Genomic DNA, 17,272 nt, shown 5'->3' with positions numbered 1-17,272 from the left:
GGGAGTGTTGATCTGCTGAAGGGCAACAAATCTTTCCAGAGGGATCTGGGCAGGGAGAACCAACGGTATGAGGCCAATTGTATGACGATCAACAAGGTCCTGGTACTTGGGTCACAACAGCCCTGTGCAGCACTGAGGGCAGAGCAGCTAGAAAGCAGCTGGAAGGCTGTCAGGAAAGGACCTGGGAGTGCTGGTCAACAGCAGCTGAACATGAGCCAGCATGTGCGCAGGGGGCCAAGAAAGCCAATGGCATCCTAGACTGTATCAAGAATAGTGCAGACAGCAGTGCCAGGGAAGTTATTTTCTCTGTACTTGGCACTAGTGAGGCCTCATCTTGAATCCTGTGTTTAGTTTTGAGCCCTTCACTGCAAGAAGGACACTGAGGTGCTGGAGCATGTCCAGAGAAAGGCAATGAAGATGGTGAAGGGTCTGGAGCACAAGCCTTATGAGGAGTGACTGCAGGAGCTTGGGTTCTTTAGCCTTGAGAAATGGAAGCTCAGGGGAACCTTAATTCTCTACAACTCCTGAAATAAGGCTGTAGCCAGGTGGGGGTTGTCCTCTTTTCCTGGTTAATAAGTGACAGGATGAGAGGAAATTACCCCAAGTTGCATCAAGAGAGGTTTAGGTTGGATATTAGGAAGAATTTTTTTCACCAAAAGGGTTATCAGGTTTTGGAACAAGCTGCCCAGGGAAGTGGTGGAGTCACCATCTCCAGAGGTATTTAAAAGCTATGCAGATGTAGCACTGAGGGACATGGTTTAGTGATGAACTTGGTAGCCCTATGTTAATGGCTTGACTCAATGGTCCTAAAAGTCTTTTCCAACCAAAATTACTCTGTTACTCTATTACATTGATGACCTAAAAAGAGAACTAAATATAAAACCAGAAAAAAAAAAAAAGTCTCTTAAGGAGCTAAGTACAATTACTTAATGAAAATAATTTTAAAAAATAGGAAGAAGGAAAAACTGGGTATTTGGGCTAAGGTATTTGCAAAAGTTCATAAAATAATCTACTAAAGCACAGGTATGAGAATTCCTGTAAAACCTCTCTTTATGCTCTTAACATACGCTCATCTAACTACAAGCATCAGTTTTTTCAAGTCTTGTGTTGTTACTTAAGATGTTTTATGACTTTAGGACATGTAAATGATTGTCTAAGACTGCTCTACAGATAGAGAAGGAAATACTTTGTTTCTCCTTTTTCTTTAATAATGACTTTACTACCATGTTGGTAGATACAGAGAATTTTTAACTCATTGAGAATACCACTGAGTTCAGAAAGCTGATGAAATATTAAGAATGACTGAAAAAAAGGAGTCATAGTGCTCACAGGTACATGAATATTATAATCATATTTATGCTTATGACATTATAAGGTTTACTGCTTTTAATTCAAAACACCAACCTGCAATCTGCTGTTTTGAATTGCCCCTGCCTGTTTCCCTGCTATAAGAGATAATTTGGGTTTTTTCTTTTCAACCCATTCTGATAACTGCAAGCAAAATCTGGCTCCTTTTTCCTATTTCTGGCACCACCTTTCTCCCCAACCCCCAGCATTTTCTTGTTTCACTTTTACCATATCAAGTCTCTCACACAAGTTGAGTATCGAGGCAGTTGCTCCACAGAGGGAAGCTTGCTTTCAACCTCCATGTTTGAGACCACAACAATGGATCTCCTAACCTCAAAAACTCTCCTTGAGGCAAAGGAATGTTTTGCATCAAGAGAGAATGCCCCAGGATCTTAGTGATGGCTTTGTGGGAAGAACAAGAAAGAACCATTTTTGTTCTATTTATTTGTAAGAAATACAGTATACATATTCAAGTATCTTTCATGAGCCTGAAGGGTAACAGATTTCATAGTATAATATCTGCTCAAGGGCTTTATTTTAATGTAACAACAGATGGTTTCACTTTTACTATAAAGCCTGTACTATTACTGACCTCGTCTTTCTCTTCAAAGGGATTACACTGATTAGATATCATTTTCTCTTCTAAATCAGAGTGCTGCTTCCCAGAAGGAAGTAGAAAGATGGTCTTGCCCAAAGGAGCCTCTGAGTCAGAAGGTAAGGGGCAGGAGAAGGAGGGGAGTTTACTTAGCATGTGGGTGCAGGGAAAGGGCAATGACTGGAACCCAAGGAGGTAATCAAGTTCCTCAGTTTTACTCTTCACTTTCCCATTATAATTAATTATTCAAACAACCTTAGATTATAAAAATTCTTTAAAAATGCTTTTAAGAAATGAAGGGTATGTTGGACAAAGCAGGCACCAATAACAGGAACTCTAGAACCACTGAAAGCAGTGATGAAATGCTACCTTGATCTCAGCAGTGCTGGGATGTTGCAACCCCCGGTAAGGCTACTCACCTCTCTTTTCATCCACAGTCGATACTGCCTGGATCAAAAGCGGTGCATTGGACTCTGTGTACTCCACAAACACCAGCAGCAGCTTCAGTGCTGTCTTTACCACCAGGCGAAACTGGAAGAAAAGAGTGCGATTTGTCATTCTCCAAACCACAGCATTCCCAGATGTGGCAAATCACACTGGGCAAGAGGCAAGCCCAGCAGTCCACATTTGGTAGAAACACACAAACAAAAGAGATTAAGCTGTGACAGCACTGAAAAAATGGAAGGTAAACAGCTGGCTGAGAATTTCATTCACTGGACAGTGTTCTCATAGGGAATCCCCAGTAGTCAACGAATCCAAATGAAAGCTTAATACTGCCACAAATAACAAAAGGGTGAACATCCCACCCCTGCACTCCCAAACACTGCTGCCCAAAGCTTGATGTACACAGAACATACTGAGCTAACAAAGCATATATTTCTTTATTTCTCAACACATTTATTTCCTCCTTCTGCTTTGAGCCATTAATTCCATCATAATGCTGTATGATGGGATGATTTCCTCCTTATGCTTTCTTCTCTTCTTATAATGCTACTATTTAATCCCTAAATTATTAAATAGATTGATCTTCACTATTATACACAACTTGGGAGGAAGTGTGTTTAATTTCCAGCTATCCCACCCTGTCACAAAATGTGTGATTTACTGGGACTGAGCATTCTGACTGCAAGTTTTCAAGCTCAGGTTTTTGTACATCCTTAGGAGTGAGTGTTCATCAAAGACCCAGCATTGGTAAAATGGATCTACTAGAATTCAACAGCCAAACTCTATCTATTTCACCAAAGAGCTCCCATTTCCAGAAAGGATCATTCAACTAGAAGAGCTGAGTAAGATTTTTTAGGGATAATCAAGTCTGATTACTTGGCATGATCAGGTATGTGAAAAACCAACTCTGCCTGAGGAGAGGATTTTTTAATAGGCAGGGTTCTACATGCTGAGAGGGCTTTTACTGGGGGAGTTGATACTGTTTCAAATTTGCTATACTTTCAATCTAAATAATGGATCATTATATTGTTTCTATCAATATTGATGAATTCCCATTTCCAAATTTTTTTTCAAGTCCTCTTAAAACAACTCTCCTAAGAAGCAAAAACTCATTATTAATAATTTTATAGATGTACACATGGTTGCAAGACAGTGACTGTGTCTATATTCCAAAAAACACTGCAAGTGCAACAGGCATAGACTTGAGCTGCTGTGCTCATATAGCCACTCATGGAGACGTACTGGATCTCACTTGAAGGTAATGAGCTAAAATGCAGCTTGATGCTGCTAACACACAGTTCAGTGTCAACAGTGATCCCAGCTATTTCCCCAGTTTCTTGGGGCTTACCCACTCATGCAGAATTGACCTTAATGTCAGCAATGGCACTACTGGCAATGCAAAATATTCTGCTCTTGAAACTAGACTTTTTTCATGTTTTATGTGTTGTCAAATTGCTGAATTTTATGGCTGACAACCAGGAAATCCCAGTGACAAACCTGACTAGGTCCCTTAAGACCCTTGGATAGTCTTATTTGCAGTGGTACTGCTGCAGTGATACTTCATAGATACATGGGGTAGGTAAATTAAAGAAATTGAAACCTGATAACACAACAAATCACTTCCCCACAACTGCACTATACATCTGTCTATTTGCCTGTCAGGCCAATAGCAGGGTGTTGCTGGTCTGCAGTGGCACTTCTCTTAGGAATCAAGTACAATTGTATAATAAACATACTGAAAGAATTTCCAAAAAGTCTCCACGTTTTTTGTAAATTTACTTTGTAAATTGGAATTACATCAGATTACTATAAACTACTCAAGCATTAACATACTTCCCAGATAACCATTTACATACTACCTGTTACAGAATTTCTGAGAGACAGAGGTCATGATTTATGTTTGGAATGAGGTTTGAGCTACCCAGTCAGACCAGGCCTGATAAGCGGCCTTGATGAGACCTCGAAGCCTTTGATGCAGTGAGAATTCAGTTGTGGCGCAGTCAGAAATTATAAAGTAATCAGCTATCCGAGCATGAATTACAGTAGAGCTGCAGTGTGAAAAGTTTGACCACCTTAAGGAAAAGGTAAACAATGTTAGCTTGCCAATCAGAATGCCTTTGTAAACTGTAAACTATATGGAAGCTTATATAAACTACCATCTTCTCTCAAATAAATGGATAACGTTTGATTAACCACATTGGTTCAGATCTGTGTATGTCCTGTCCAGCTTCACGTTTTCTGAGATTCCCTGGCTTTTAGTGGTGCCCAAACAGGGACTCAGGAGGCTCCGAAAAAGCTCCCAAATTACTTATAGGGTAACATGGAGCTGAGTTTGAGGCACGCGATGAAAACTGAGGTCCAAATCACTTTATGGCGACGGGACTGGGATTCCCAAATTCACTTTTTGTGAACGGGGATCAGGTGCACGGAGCAAAAGTCTCCAGACTCTCCAAATCGGGCCATTCCCGACAGGAGGAAAAAAGACGTTTCGCATAATTGTTTGTTTGCGAGAGTCGGCTGGAGCAGAGAAGACCCTGGCATTCACGAGGACCCCGAACGGCGGGAGTGGACGTGGCCGGGGCCATATCCTCTCTGAGAGAGGGAAAAAGATAAAAAGAGTCTGATCTTATGCAAGCATTTGACTCGGTGGGCAAAAGACAAAGAAAAGTTACAGAAAGCCCCTCCTCGTCCCTAGCGAAATGGGTTGGCAGAACGAAGGCAGCGGGCTGTGGCAGCGAGCACCGGCCAGTCGCCCAGGCGGACCGCAGAAGCGGCAGCACGAAGCGGCGGGCGCGGGGCCAGGCGGACATAGGCGGAGAGACGGAAGGCTCCTTGTTGCCGAGCAACAGCGCAAGGGGTGAGACGGGCGTTCCCGGGGGCTCGGCCACGCTGGAGTCGGAGCAGGTGGGGCGTGGCCGTGGCGGGGGTGTCTCTTCTCCCATCCCCGAGTTGACGCAGCAAGGACGGGAGAGAGCCGGCGCCGCCCCCTCATCCCCCCGTAGCACCCCGCAATGGCAGCGGAGACGGCTGGACAGTCCTGGTTGCCATGGCAGCAACAACGCCGAGAGCAGCGGTGCCACCGATGGCGGGACTGCAACGCTACAGCAAAAATTTCAACAGCGTTTTTCCAATTCCTTACAAGAGTCAGAAGACGTAAGAAACAGTATAGCAATACCGAGTGTTTTCCAAGATACCAAGAAGGATGAACATGATGTGAATCAATGTTATTTCAAATACGATACAGATGAAAATCACTCTATAAAGATAGAAATGTTAGTAATGATTTAATTACCAAAAATGTCTGTGAAAATGAAGAGTTGAGGAATGTCAGTCAGATGGAATGTTGGTATTGAGTTTGTAATCTCTGGTTTTGGGTTTTTATATATAATACAAAGAATGATGATTTTTAAGTTTTATAGATTATAAGATAAATAGTGATTGTTGTTAAGTTTTTGTAGGTAATGATAAGTAGTGATTGTTACTAATGTTATATAAGTGCTTTAAAAGGATTGTCTTAAACTATTTTAAACAATTCTTTTTAATAAGTTGATGATATAATGTGACTTGTCTGATTTTTGTGACAAGAATTATAATTAAGGTATTAAAGTATTGAGGTGTTATAGTATTTACAGCCAGTTTTCATATGTGTTACTGTCTCTTTAGGTGATTGATTACAAGATGTGTTTTTTCAGGATCCTGTGTTTTTGATTTTTTAACTACTCATGTCATTTCTTTGTCTAATCTTTTATGCAGCTGCAATTCATCTTCCTTTAAAAATTCATTGTCCAAATTTTGGTTCAAGATTTCAGACTTCAAAGTTTCAGATTTCTGAAGAAAGGGTTTGTTGGATTTAGAGAGTTTTTGTCTTGAGGGGAATTTTGGACAGGTTCAATTATTTGATAGTTTGATAAAATTTTAATCATAGGTTTTTACTTATAACTGTTATTTCTAAGACTTTTGTTTTATAATGTGTTAAAACATGTCCTCCAATTAGAGTTTGAGCTTAGGCCAAGCTCTGGCTCTGCGTGGATGGTGTGATTGACCCAGGTGTTTTCTGCATCAAAAAGTGTTCAAGTCCTTTTGGCTTGACAATTTGACCATATAGGGCAGCTGAACCTCAAAGGGAGTTTTGGAGAGACATGATCCCGACATGTTTTATCCAGATCTTTGTTGTTTTAAGGTTTGTCAGCTGCTGCAGACTCTGGGATGACAATTTGATAGTGTAGCACTTGGTAACTGTGATTTTATATGTAATATTAATTGTGTATTATCTGATTGATTTTTATTTGTTGTTAGTTTCTTTACTATATGCACTGTTTTGTTCCTGATGTTTTTTCATGTTTATAATAAAGATGTTGATATTTCCATTTCTTCATGCAAATTTTAGGGAACAGAATTGAGAGAGGACCCTCCAGTCCTGGTGGCGGGTGTTGGGTTTGTTTGTGTTTTAGCAGGTGCAGAATCTGGATGGATTTCAGTGAAGAATGTGGAACTTATCAATTGCAAGAGAGCACTGATCTCTCCACAAGTGGAAGCAGAAGATGCACAGAAAAATATAGATTGTGCCAAGATTTGTGCTTCACCCACAGAAGATCATGGACTTTGGTTTTTTTTTTTTTCATAAGTGTGTTTTTAATGATGTTATAGAATTTTTTACTAAGCTTTAATGGGTTTTAGTAATGCCTGTGATTTTTCTGTTCATTTTGCCATTGTCTTTCAATGGCAAAAGAAAAAGAGGGAGTACAAACGTGGATCAACAGCAATCCTGCTTGAGTGGGTGTTTTTACCCGTTCAACCAAGAAGTCGTGTAATGGGCAGGACAGATGCTCTTGCTGCATTGATACGAAAAGGCAGAGAAAGAATTTTGGAAATGGATGGAAAAGAACCAGCAGACATCAGTATTCATGTGAAAAATGAAGATCTGGAATGGCAGCTCAGACACTCTACTGCATTGCAGGAAGCATTGTTAGGTTTCAACAGGAGTGGTGCACAACAAACAACTAAAAGGCCTGATGTGGCATTTTGTCAGTCGTTACCAGTGGTTGGAAGGACCCTTGTGTTCATTGAAACCAGTGGAAGGAAGAACAGTCTTTACTGATGCCGGCCGAAGATCAAAAAGAGCTGTGTGCGTTTGGCAACAACGAGGGAAATGGTTGGAACATCTAATCAGAGGGGATGTGGAAGATAGTCTACAAACCCTTGAGTTGAAGGCCGTGTGTTGGGCTTTCCAGACCTGGAACAAAGAACCACTCAATGTTGTTTCAGATTCATTATATGTAGTTGGAGTTGTGCAGAGAATTGAAGATGCACTCAGAAGAACCCAGAACCAGCGTCTTGGAGAACTGTTCCTGCAGTCGTGGAGCGTGTTGAAGCAGCGCCAGCATGCCTTTTGCATCATGCACATTCAAAGTCATCAATGTAACAGAGGGTTGGGAGAGGGCAACGCATTGGCGGATGCTGCGGTCAGTTATGCAGTCCATGTCTCCCCCCAGAACAGTTTTGAGAGAGCTCGCAACAGTCATGAGACATTGCACCAAACTGTGAGAGCCATGCACCGACAATTTCAAGCCTGGCTTGATGTGCCCTCAATGTAGTCATTACGGGCCTGGCCTCGACTTGGTACAAATCCAAGGGGTCTGAAAGCTTTAGAGTCACGGCAGATGGATGTAACTCATGTCCCCGAGTTTGGGAAGCTGAAATGTGTTCATGTCACTGTAGATACTTATTCCAGATTTATTTGGGCCACAGCACAGACAGGGGAAAAGGCTCTGCATGTGAAGAGGCAGTTATTTGCTGGCTTCGCAGTAATGGGTGTACCTGTAGAAATCAAAACTGATAATGCTCCATCTTACGCTAGTCGACAAGTTGCTACATTTATGCAGAAGTGGGGGGTGAAACATACTACAGGGATCCCTCACTCATCTACAGGTCAGGCCGTTGTAGAGAGGGCCGACTGTACCCTGAAAGAATACATAGCAAAATAAAAGCAGAGTGATGAAACTGATGTGTTTAACCGATTGTCAAAGGTATTGTTCACTCTAAACTATTCGTGTTTGGCAGAAGGTAGAGAAGAACCTGCGGTTGTGATACACCACCAAACAGTGAAAGAAGGAAGACTGCAAGCAATTCCAGGACTTTATGTGTATCACAAGGATATGCAGATGGGTGAATGGCGGGGGCCAAGTCTGGTGTTGTTTACTGGTAGAGGTTATATGTGTGTTTCAACAGGTACTGATCCAGTCTGGGTGCCGAGCAGATTCACCCGTGCGTGTCCACAGGAAAAGATACCAACCCGCAGTGATAATAATGTCAATGACAACAGTTTGCCTGGAACATCCCGTGATGAATCTGGTTCTGATGAAAATTAATTTTGTAGAGTACAGAGAAATAAGTTAGAATATCATAAGTGTGAAGTTTGCAAATTTTTTTTCTTCCAGTAAGAAGAACCTTCGGCAGTCCCTTTGCTCAGTTGTTGCCTGCTGGCCATGGCAGCTGCTGCAATAAGGCGCTGGTCCCTCTGCACCTGCCATGCTGCAAATCCTGTGAAGCCTCAGGGCAGCCCACTGCAGTTGCACCAGACCAATGCTCAAGCCAGCTGATTTCAGGTGCTGCCTGCAGGTATCAGCTTCCTGTGCTTAACAAGCTAACAGATGGTTTGTAAGGAATAAACTCAGAAGCAGTCCTGGAGAAAAAAGTGATGAGGGAAGCTGTATTTTGCTTGCCATTTAGGTCCTAGAAGGACACTCTAAGTTCAGTTCATCAAGTTGCAAATTTTCAGGGCTTATCCAACTTCTCACAAAAGAGTCAATCAGCCCTGGAAGTGGAGGTGCTGTCCACTGAACATGCATACCATGGCTGCTTTCTTCTTGCACCAGCACAAACACCAGCTTTGAGAAAACCTGCATTTAAAACAATGCTGTTTCCTGCTTAATAGAAAATGGCATTTGGGACTCCTGTGGGCACTTTTAAGCCTGCATGCTGCTTTGGACACTTTGGGCAAGCACAAAAGCAAACCACTATAGTCCTAGGCTAAGCTACACAATGCCTATACTGAGGACTTACCTAGCTACTCATGACCCACACAATCTTTGTGCTCATCCTGCAGTGCTTCTCTAAACTGCATCAACAGTGCTTCTTGACAGGAGAGGAAATCATTAAGCAGCTGCCCTACCCCTTGGAAATGGAAGTCTTCAGCCAGCCAAAGCCCCTCCAAGACATCTGATAGCCTGTCACACCCAGACACGAAAACAGTCCAGAGCCTGACATGCTCACACTATAATCAGCTCTGATTACCCACTGTGGCACCAAGCAGTCTGTGAAAAGTTTGCTCAGGGATACCTGTTGGCAGGACCCATGTGAAGCACAGGGAATTTTTTTAATGTGGCCTTCTATATTATGTCCAATCTGTTAAATGTTCCCTTTGTGACCACCTGTGGGCCTGAAGTTCCCATTTGTAAGTAACTGTTTGATTGCCAAAGTGGGAGATCCTCACAGCTTCCTGTGTGAGATCTAAAATGTGTTTGCAGGACATACTTTTCAATTAATTATATAGCTAGATTGCAAATAAAATAACTAAATCTCAAAACTGGGAGATTGCTATACAGGAAAAACCAGCAGCAGTTCACTATTTTCTTTTTTCTTTTGTGAAGTCATGGGACTTTTTGCCATTTACTATCATTTTATTTCACATGATTTACCCAGATGGCACAGCAATGGGAACAATAGAAACAAGTTTCATATTTCATTATGAGCAGGTGAATCACTAATAATCTGAATTGGTGTTAAAAACTTCATGAAATCTTTTAAGACTGTGGGATTTTTTTCTGGTACTCATTTACTATTGAAGAGGGGAACAACTGCTTTATGAATCTGCTTCAATAGTAACAATTTTGTTAAAACCCATGGGCCAATCACTTCTACTCAAACAGGACTAGAAAGGCAACAAAAGAGGTAGACATGCTAACTCAAAAAAGCCCTATAAACATCACTTTGCAATCATCGGTTGTTCTAATGAAATCCAAATATCCATTTAAATATTGCTGCTTAGTTTAAAAAGAAGGCTCATTGAGGTAATATGCATACTTACTGGCTTGGTAAAATAATTTTTTAACAGTTCCAAGATTAAATCAGGATTCTTGAATAACCAAACACTGAGGCATCTATTAAGCTAGAAAAGAAAGTTCATGTTGTGTTTTTGTATCTTGTGCAAGCCAATTTATAGAAAGGAAATGATGTTAGCATCTTCTGGCTAAAGATAAGAACAAGCCAGCAATGTAAAAGGAAGAAGAAAAATTATAAACCTTTTCCCTCTGACTTGCTTTACCTTATACAGTGCAGTTTGGCAATCACTTTCCATTTTATCTCTTTATATTTAGACAATTACAGACTCAGACAGGATACCACACAACAGGCTGCAAAACTCATGTCTCATGGAAGGGCTTATCGCAGTTGTTAATCGCTTCTCTGGAAAGGCTTTAACCTTTACAAGGAATGTTGTCACAAAGTTCATTGACTTAAGAGACCAAAGCAATATTTGTGGAGTTCAGATTGAAACATTCAGGATTCAATTATTTTTCCTTTTAAAAAGGAAGAAAGTTAAAAGGAAATTGAATAAAAATATTTTACTTGGGGAGATGTAGCTATTTTGGATTTACGTTATTCAAATTTAAAGGAGAAATAGGCATTGAATTTTTAAATAAAGACTAACTACAGCCAAATCCTCTGAATACTAATCCAGGAGCAGACTTGGACTTACTGTAGGTCAGGTACTCATCCTTTTGGTAGGATACAGCCAGGCAGAGCTGCAGCTAAAGAAGCACCCAGTGCAGCCAGTGTTCAGCCTGCCAGGGAGAGGTGCACAGGGAAGCTGGAACCCTTCTCTCTCATGGGGTGCAAAGATGCCCCCAACTTCAGATCTAGTACTGCAGGAAGAGCCCATTGGCATATCACCAGCACCTGCAATTGGACTCAATTTCATGTTTTGCAAGCGAATAAAATCACCTTCTGTTCACAAAAGGAGGAAAGATCTTCCTGGAATGGAAGGTTTTCTACGTATATTTAAATAAAATACATTCTACATATATAGAATGTATTTATATAAGGCCACTATTTTTTATAATAAGCAACAAATATATAGAATAAATATTAATATTATACCATAATATTTTCATATATAATATTATTATTATTATATATTGGTTTCCTTTGTAATAATCAAGAAAAGGGAAATATAAATATTGAGCTTGAGAGACTCTCAGAGTAATAATTTAAGTTGGAATGGCCCTAATATGATTCTCCTTCTTAGGTGAAAAATCCAGTCCTTTCCTCATATAGCACATGCTCTACCCCATCTCACAATCATGGTCATCCCCACTGGACTCACTCCAGCAGCTAAATCTCATACTGAGGAACTCAACACTGAACTCCTGAAGTCCTGATGCAGCACTAAGGATGGAGAGGCACTTCCTTCAACGCGGTGGCTACGCTCCCACCAGCTCAGCCTGGGATGCGTTTGGCCTTCACTCACACAATGGCACACTAATAACGCCTGCTTCAATTCATATTCTCTTATTCAGAATAAGTAGACAGAATCAAATGGTGCAATATTAAAATTAACATCGGTAATTTTCACAGATTTTAAGAAGAGAAGGGGTAATGGCTTTAAAGTGAAAGAAAGCAGACTTATATGTTCGGAAAAATTCTTCACTGTGAGGGTGGTGAGGCACTGAAACAGGTTGCCCAGAAAGGTTGTGGATGCTTCATTCCTGCAAGTTTTCAGGGCCAGGTTTGATGGGAATTTGAGTAAACAGGTCTAGTGGAAGTAAACCCAGTGGCAGAGGGATTGGAACTACGCGATCTTTAAGGTTCCTTCCAACCCAAACCATTCTATTGCGTGATTCTATGACATCCCACTATTTTTCAATTAATATTAAGTTTTCTGAAATCTGTGTAACAATGTCATTCCGGCATTTCACACACTGTCCACCCGTATTTATGTAAAAGAGTGTCTCCACTGCATCCAACATCTTAGTGAACCTTTCTCACATCTGCACTGCAGAAAGCCAACCAAGAGCTCTAGCACTGAGTGCACAAACAGGAAGAACCACCTCTGATGTGGGGACTGGAGATCAGCTGACTCAGAAGCATGCAGGGCTGGCTAAACATCGGAAAGAGCGTTAACACCTACAGCAAGAGCTTTGGAAATATGTTGCATGGAGTGCTTGCATAACCCAGACAAAATGGGGGCTTGGGGTGCCAAACAAGCAAGGGGAAAGACTTTAGAGAGTAAAACATTTGAAGGTCCCTAATACTAGGATTTGCAAGTGTCTTACAGAACATAGAAACAACCCACATTCTATCGAGTCCCTCTCTTGTCCAAAACTGACATTTGAGGTCAGTTATTTCACTCCAAAAATTAGTGACAAGTACATTTAATAATTCAGTTCCTTTTTATTAATAGTTCCTGAAGGCAGGAATGATCACAAAAATGAGATCCTTCTGTGTCACCTAAGCCAAGAACTGCCAATCCGCCTTATTTTGCATCAGAACTTAAAAGCAGCATCTTTAAAGATGGAAAATTTAGAAATTCAAATTACCTACAGAATACCAAACAAAACTTTGTAAATGAATGTAATCTTCCTTTACCAGAAGGAAGAAAGAATTCATATGTGCTGGGGCCCTAAAAGCTGCTTGATGGATCACAACGAACATGTGCCAATTCCTCCACCTTCTTTTCAGAGATGCAGCATCTGCCCAAGTCAGAGGGTGTGCACGGCACAGGGAGGATCACAAAACTGGGATGCAACAGTTAAATATAGTGTGCAACAAAGCATGTGAACAACCTTTATTCTAGGTACTGAATATGGTGAACACCTGGGCATTTTATATCATTAAGGATTTAACAATTAAACAATCTGTTTCTGTGGGCTGGTGTACCAATAGAACAAATAAAATGCATGTTATGTCGTATCTATATTTTAAGCAATGACATTTTAATAAATTTCTATTAAACAATGCCAGATTGCATTTAATTATTCAGCCATTTCTGCTCAAATCTTCAAAGAGGGATGCTTAAATAAGGCAAATGAACTGTTGTTAAGGGCTTTGCAAGCTCAGGACTGAAGCTGTGAAAGGAATTAAATTGAGTTGAAGACCCCTATAAGCTTAGATGCAAGATACTCCAAAATCATCAGTTAAACAACAGTCTTTTTATTCTGAATGTTCCTTTAAGTTTTTTTCCTCCACAGAATGTGTAATGCTAGGAATGACAGAGAAATACATGCATTTACTATTCTGAAAATAAATTTCTCAGAACTTTGAAAACATACTGGGTAATGATTGCATGTTCTCTGCACTGTTACATATGTGGTGTGTATCCATAATTTATCTGTGGTGAGAATTCTAACATGAAGAGAAAGAAGGTCATTAAAAAGAAATTCATCTAGCCTACCAACAAAACACAGGGAGGAGCAAATAGTGATTACTGAATGGTCATCAAGAAAAAAAAAAAAGACTCATGCCTGGAAATTACCATGTACACCATCAATCATAGTCCAGAAGAGGAAGGGGGAAATATGAAAAAACACCTCTACACAGAAGTAGGCAACTCATACAACAAATCAAAGCATACTGCAGGTCAAAATGGCACTCAGATGAATACATGCAGTTCTGATGGGAACTTTGAAAGAATATGTTTGGGGTAGAAATCACCCCTGTGTCAAGTAATTTCTAATGAACTACTGATGTAGCTATGTTTCTCTTGCAGCAATTGCCCCATCAGACAGACACTGTATGAATAAACCTAAGGCTGCAGTGTTTGCAACAAGACATGAGATGCTACAGGGTTTTTTTGAGCATTTCCCTCTCTTCTTTTTGGAATACAAATCTTGAAGAGGTGGGGAAGTGATTTTCTGCTCCGATTAGGTAGTCTAAAGTGATTTTTTTTTTTTTTTTTAATGACAGGATGAATGAAAGACCATTCAGAGCTCTCCAGGACAACACACAAAGTGAGAGCAATCTCATTGTGCTTTCCCCCCCTACAACCAGACCCATCCCCACAGTGTCTCCCACAAGAACTGTTCATTGTGTAAAAATCACATGTAATTATTGAGCTAGGAAGGAGGACAGGGTAGGACTTGGAGATTATAGGACATGAAAGGATTAAACTTCTTTACCCTCAGGTGACTTCTGAGCTGGTGTCCTTGCACCTTTGTCAGGGGCCCAACCACAGGCCTAATAGTTGTTACACAGTTTTAAACGCCCTTCTATTTGGCTTTTTCAGATATTGCTGAAACAAAACGGTTTGGTTTCAATTAAAGTTTTAGTTTTTTCCATTACAAAACACAAACCAAAAATATTTCCCTGGAAATTTGCCATCAGCCTGTGTCCAGACCAGGAATTATGCTTCTCTTGTAAAGATTTACACTCGGATTTAATTTTCTTTCTCTCTTCAAATAGTGCAGTTTCATTGTATCATCTGTTGATCCTTTTATTAACCATTCCCAACCACTGGTAACTTTTAGGACTCCAGGAAAATATACACTATCAGTACCTCTAGCACTGTTTTCTCTGTCTGGATAAAGATTGTGATTGAATTATCTTAAATAAGGTATAAAACACTTAGCTTGAGAGAAGCCACAGTAACATGAGAACCAATTTCTGGTTAAACTCATGCTTGTGTGTAATGTGCTATCAAACATGATAAGGAACAGACCTCTTTATTCTCTTTTTGTCTTTTACAAACATGTACCTTATTTATGTCTAGCCCCAGTTTTCTAGCATTTTCCTGTTATGGATCATAGTGTAATATTGTCTAGTAAAATCTGTTCCTTTCATTAGATAGCAAAATCTTGGTTGGGTACGTACTAAACTAGCTTTATGCAAAATCAATAACAACAATATATTATGGTATGTATAATGTCATCCTAGCACAACTTAGCATCTGGAAACATACTGCCTGACTAGGCCATTTTTTGGTAGTTCCTGCCAATCCATGACCCTAAAGTCTGTAAGTCACAGTCAAACATGATGGGTCTTTAGGAATTAGTCATATGTCTATTAAATAAAATGACTGCTTCTGATCAGCAGAATAAATTTAAAATAACCTTGTTTCTCTTGAATACTACCCTGATGATCTGTTCAGCAATGGATCCAATAATGAGATTTCATGTTTTGGTAACAGTAAGGTAAGTAGATAATAAGATTGAAACAATGCAGCATCAGAATTCCATATTAGAAATGAGTTTGCAAACTGAAATGGATAGGGTTTGTGTGCCTGCATAGGGGAAATATGATTGAGGTCATTTGGCATGTCTTTTTTATTTTTCTTTTTTCTTATTACATGCTGAGCTTTCCCACTAAACTGATGTATGATTTTAGCCTTGAACTGTGCTGTCCTCAACAGATGGTCATTGGGCTGGACCTTTGGGAACCGGAAAGGTTTGAGAGATTGTCAGTTTCAGCAGCTTCTTTTCCTTGGGCAGGGCCAAGTTGATATTTCCTTAACTGTGTTACCAGAAAAAAAAAAAAAAAAAAAAAAAAGGAAGAGGAAAAAATTTTTATTAACTTAATTGTAGATAGGACTTTATCTTCACTCCCTGCTCTGAAATCCCTTTCATCTTACACTCCTTTAACTTTTGTTATACTGCCGAATGACATCTTGGTTTGAAAAAACATCAAATGCAATACAAGATAACTTTACTCAAGACAAAAGACAATTAATTTTAAAGAGAGAAGGGATTCAATAACCTATTACTAAGGTATCTCATGCAAAGCATGTAAGGATCTGAAAGTCATCTACAATTAATCAAGTCATGCAACAGGTCTGTGATGCATGCTGTGATTGCTCACATTTTATGTACAGAAAAGCTGAAGTACTGTACATTTGAAAGGAAAACAGAAGATCTAACACTGCATCTTATTTCTTCTTTTAAGCCTCCAAGTAAATATTTGACTAATAAGTGTTTTCAGAAAAATTTTAAATTCCGAATTAAGTCTTTATATTTAAGATAAAATTACTACTGTATCACTTTCTTGAGTGACTAGAAATTCTGTAGAAGAAATTTCACTTGCTGCACATCAATTTTCCGTAGCAAACTACTTTCTTCCAAGACCCACTGCCTATCATCTGCTTTATATAGCTGGTGACCAGAAATTTCCTCATGACAGCAGCAGAGAGGGCTTCACAAGCTTCAATATGTTTGATATGGGAACAGTATACAAAGCAGAAAATCAAAACTCTAATGACTTCAGAACATTAATTTTCCTCCGAACCAATGCAGAGTGGCTCAAGTGGAGCTCAGAGGTCACCCTGTCCCTGATTGTGAAAGCCATCACCAATAAAATGAATGAATTACAGAGGAAAACAGAGAAATAAGAGAATCTTGGAGCCTTTTAAAAAATTAAACCCACTGAAACACACAACAACCATGAGGAGCACAGCATTTTCACCCTTGTTTCCTTGGACAGCTGTGCTGTCCCTCCCACTGCCTACTTCTGGACTCTTTCCTGTAACCATCAGATCTATCTGCCCACTGCACTGGCATACTTGACAGTAATGGAGCTACATTCCTACTCAGGTTGAAAAAGACATTACAAAAGACTCCAAGTCTGCAATCTCATAAGAGAAAAGGAAATATGCAGTCATTTTGAAAGGACACAGCTAGAAAATTAGTCCTCAGTCCCCAGCCTTCCAGCAGCCATGCTGAAGGCTGCCATTTTCACAAAAGACAGCAGGCATGGAACACACAGCAGGAGTGAGCCACCAAGAGCATGTGGGACAGCAAGGAAAAAGCAAGGAAGAAGGAAAACAAAGATAATAAATTGCTTCATTAGTTCTACTGCTTGTGAAACAACTTGCTAGAGTTAGTGGCCTTGGAAATGTCCTGT

General features: G+C 40.1%; 1 protein-coding gene across 13 annotated transcripts in view; it reads right to left on the bottom strand.

Annotated features, from left to right (window-relative positions):
- The window catches only part of FHOD3 (formin homology 2 domain containing 3), a 374,599-nt gene that overhangs the window by 121,692 nt on the left and 235,635 nt on the right, over nucleotides 1-17,272 (bottom strand). For all 13 annotated transcript variants that reach the window (XM_032746914.3, XM_072924374.1, XM_072924376.1 and 10 more), the window contains exon 7: nucleotides 2,362-2,473. In XM_032746914.3, the coding sequence (XP_032602805.2) occupies nucleotides 2,362-2,473 (112 nt within the window). The remainder of the gene's footprint in view (nucleotides 1-2,361; nucleotides 2,474-17,272) is intronic.

This window comes from Taeniopygia guttata, chromosome 2, assembly GCF_048771995.1.
Source record: "Taeniopygia guttata chromosome 2, bTaeGut7.mat, whole genome shotgun sequence".
In the NCBI taxonomy this organism is placed as follows: domain Eukaryota; kingdom Metazoa; phylum Chordata; class Aves; order Passeriformes; family Estrildidae; genus Taeniopygia; species Taeniopygia guttata.
Note: the sequence above shows the minus strand (reverse complement) of the source record. Positions and strands in the feature narration are given on the sequence as shown.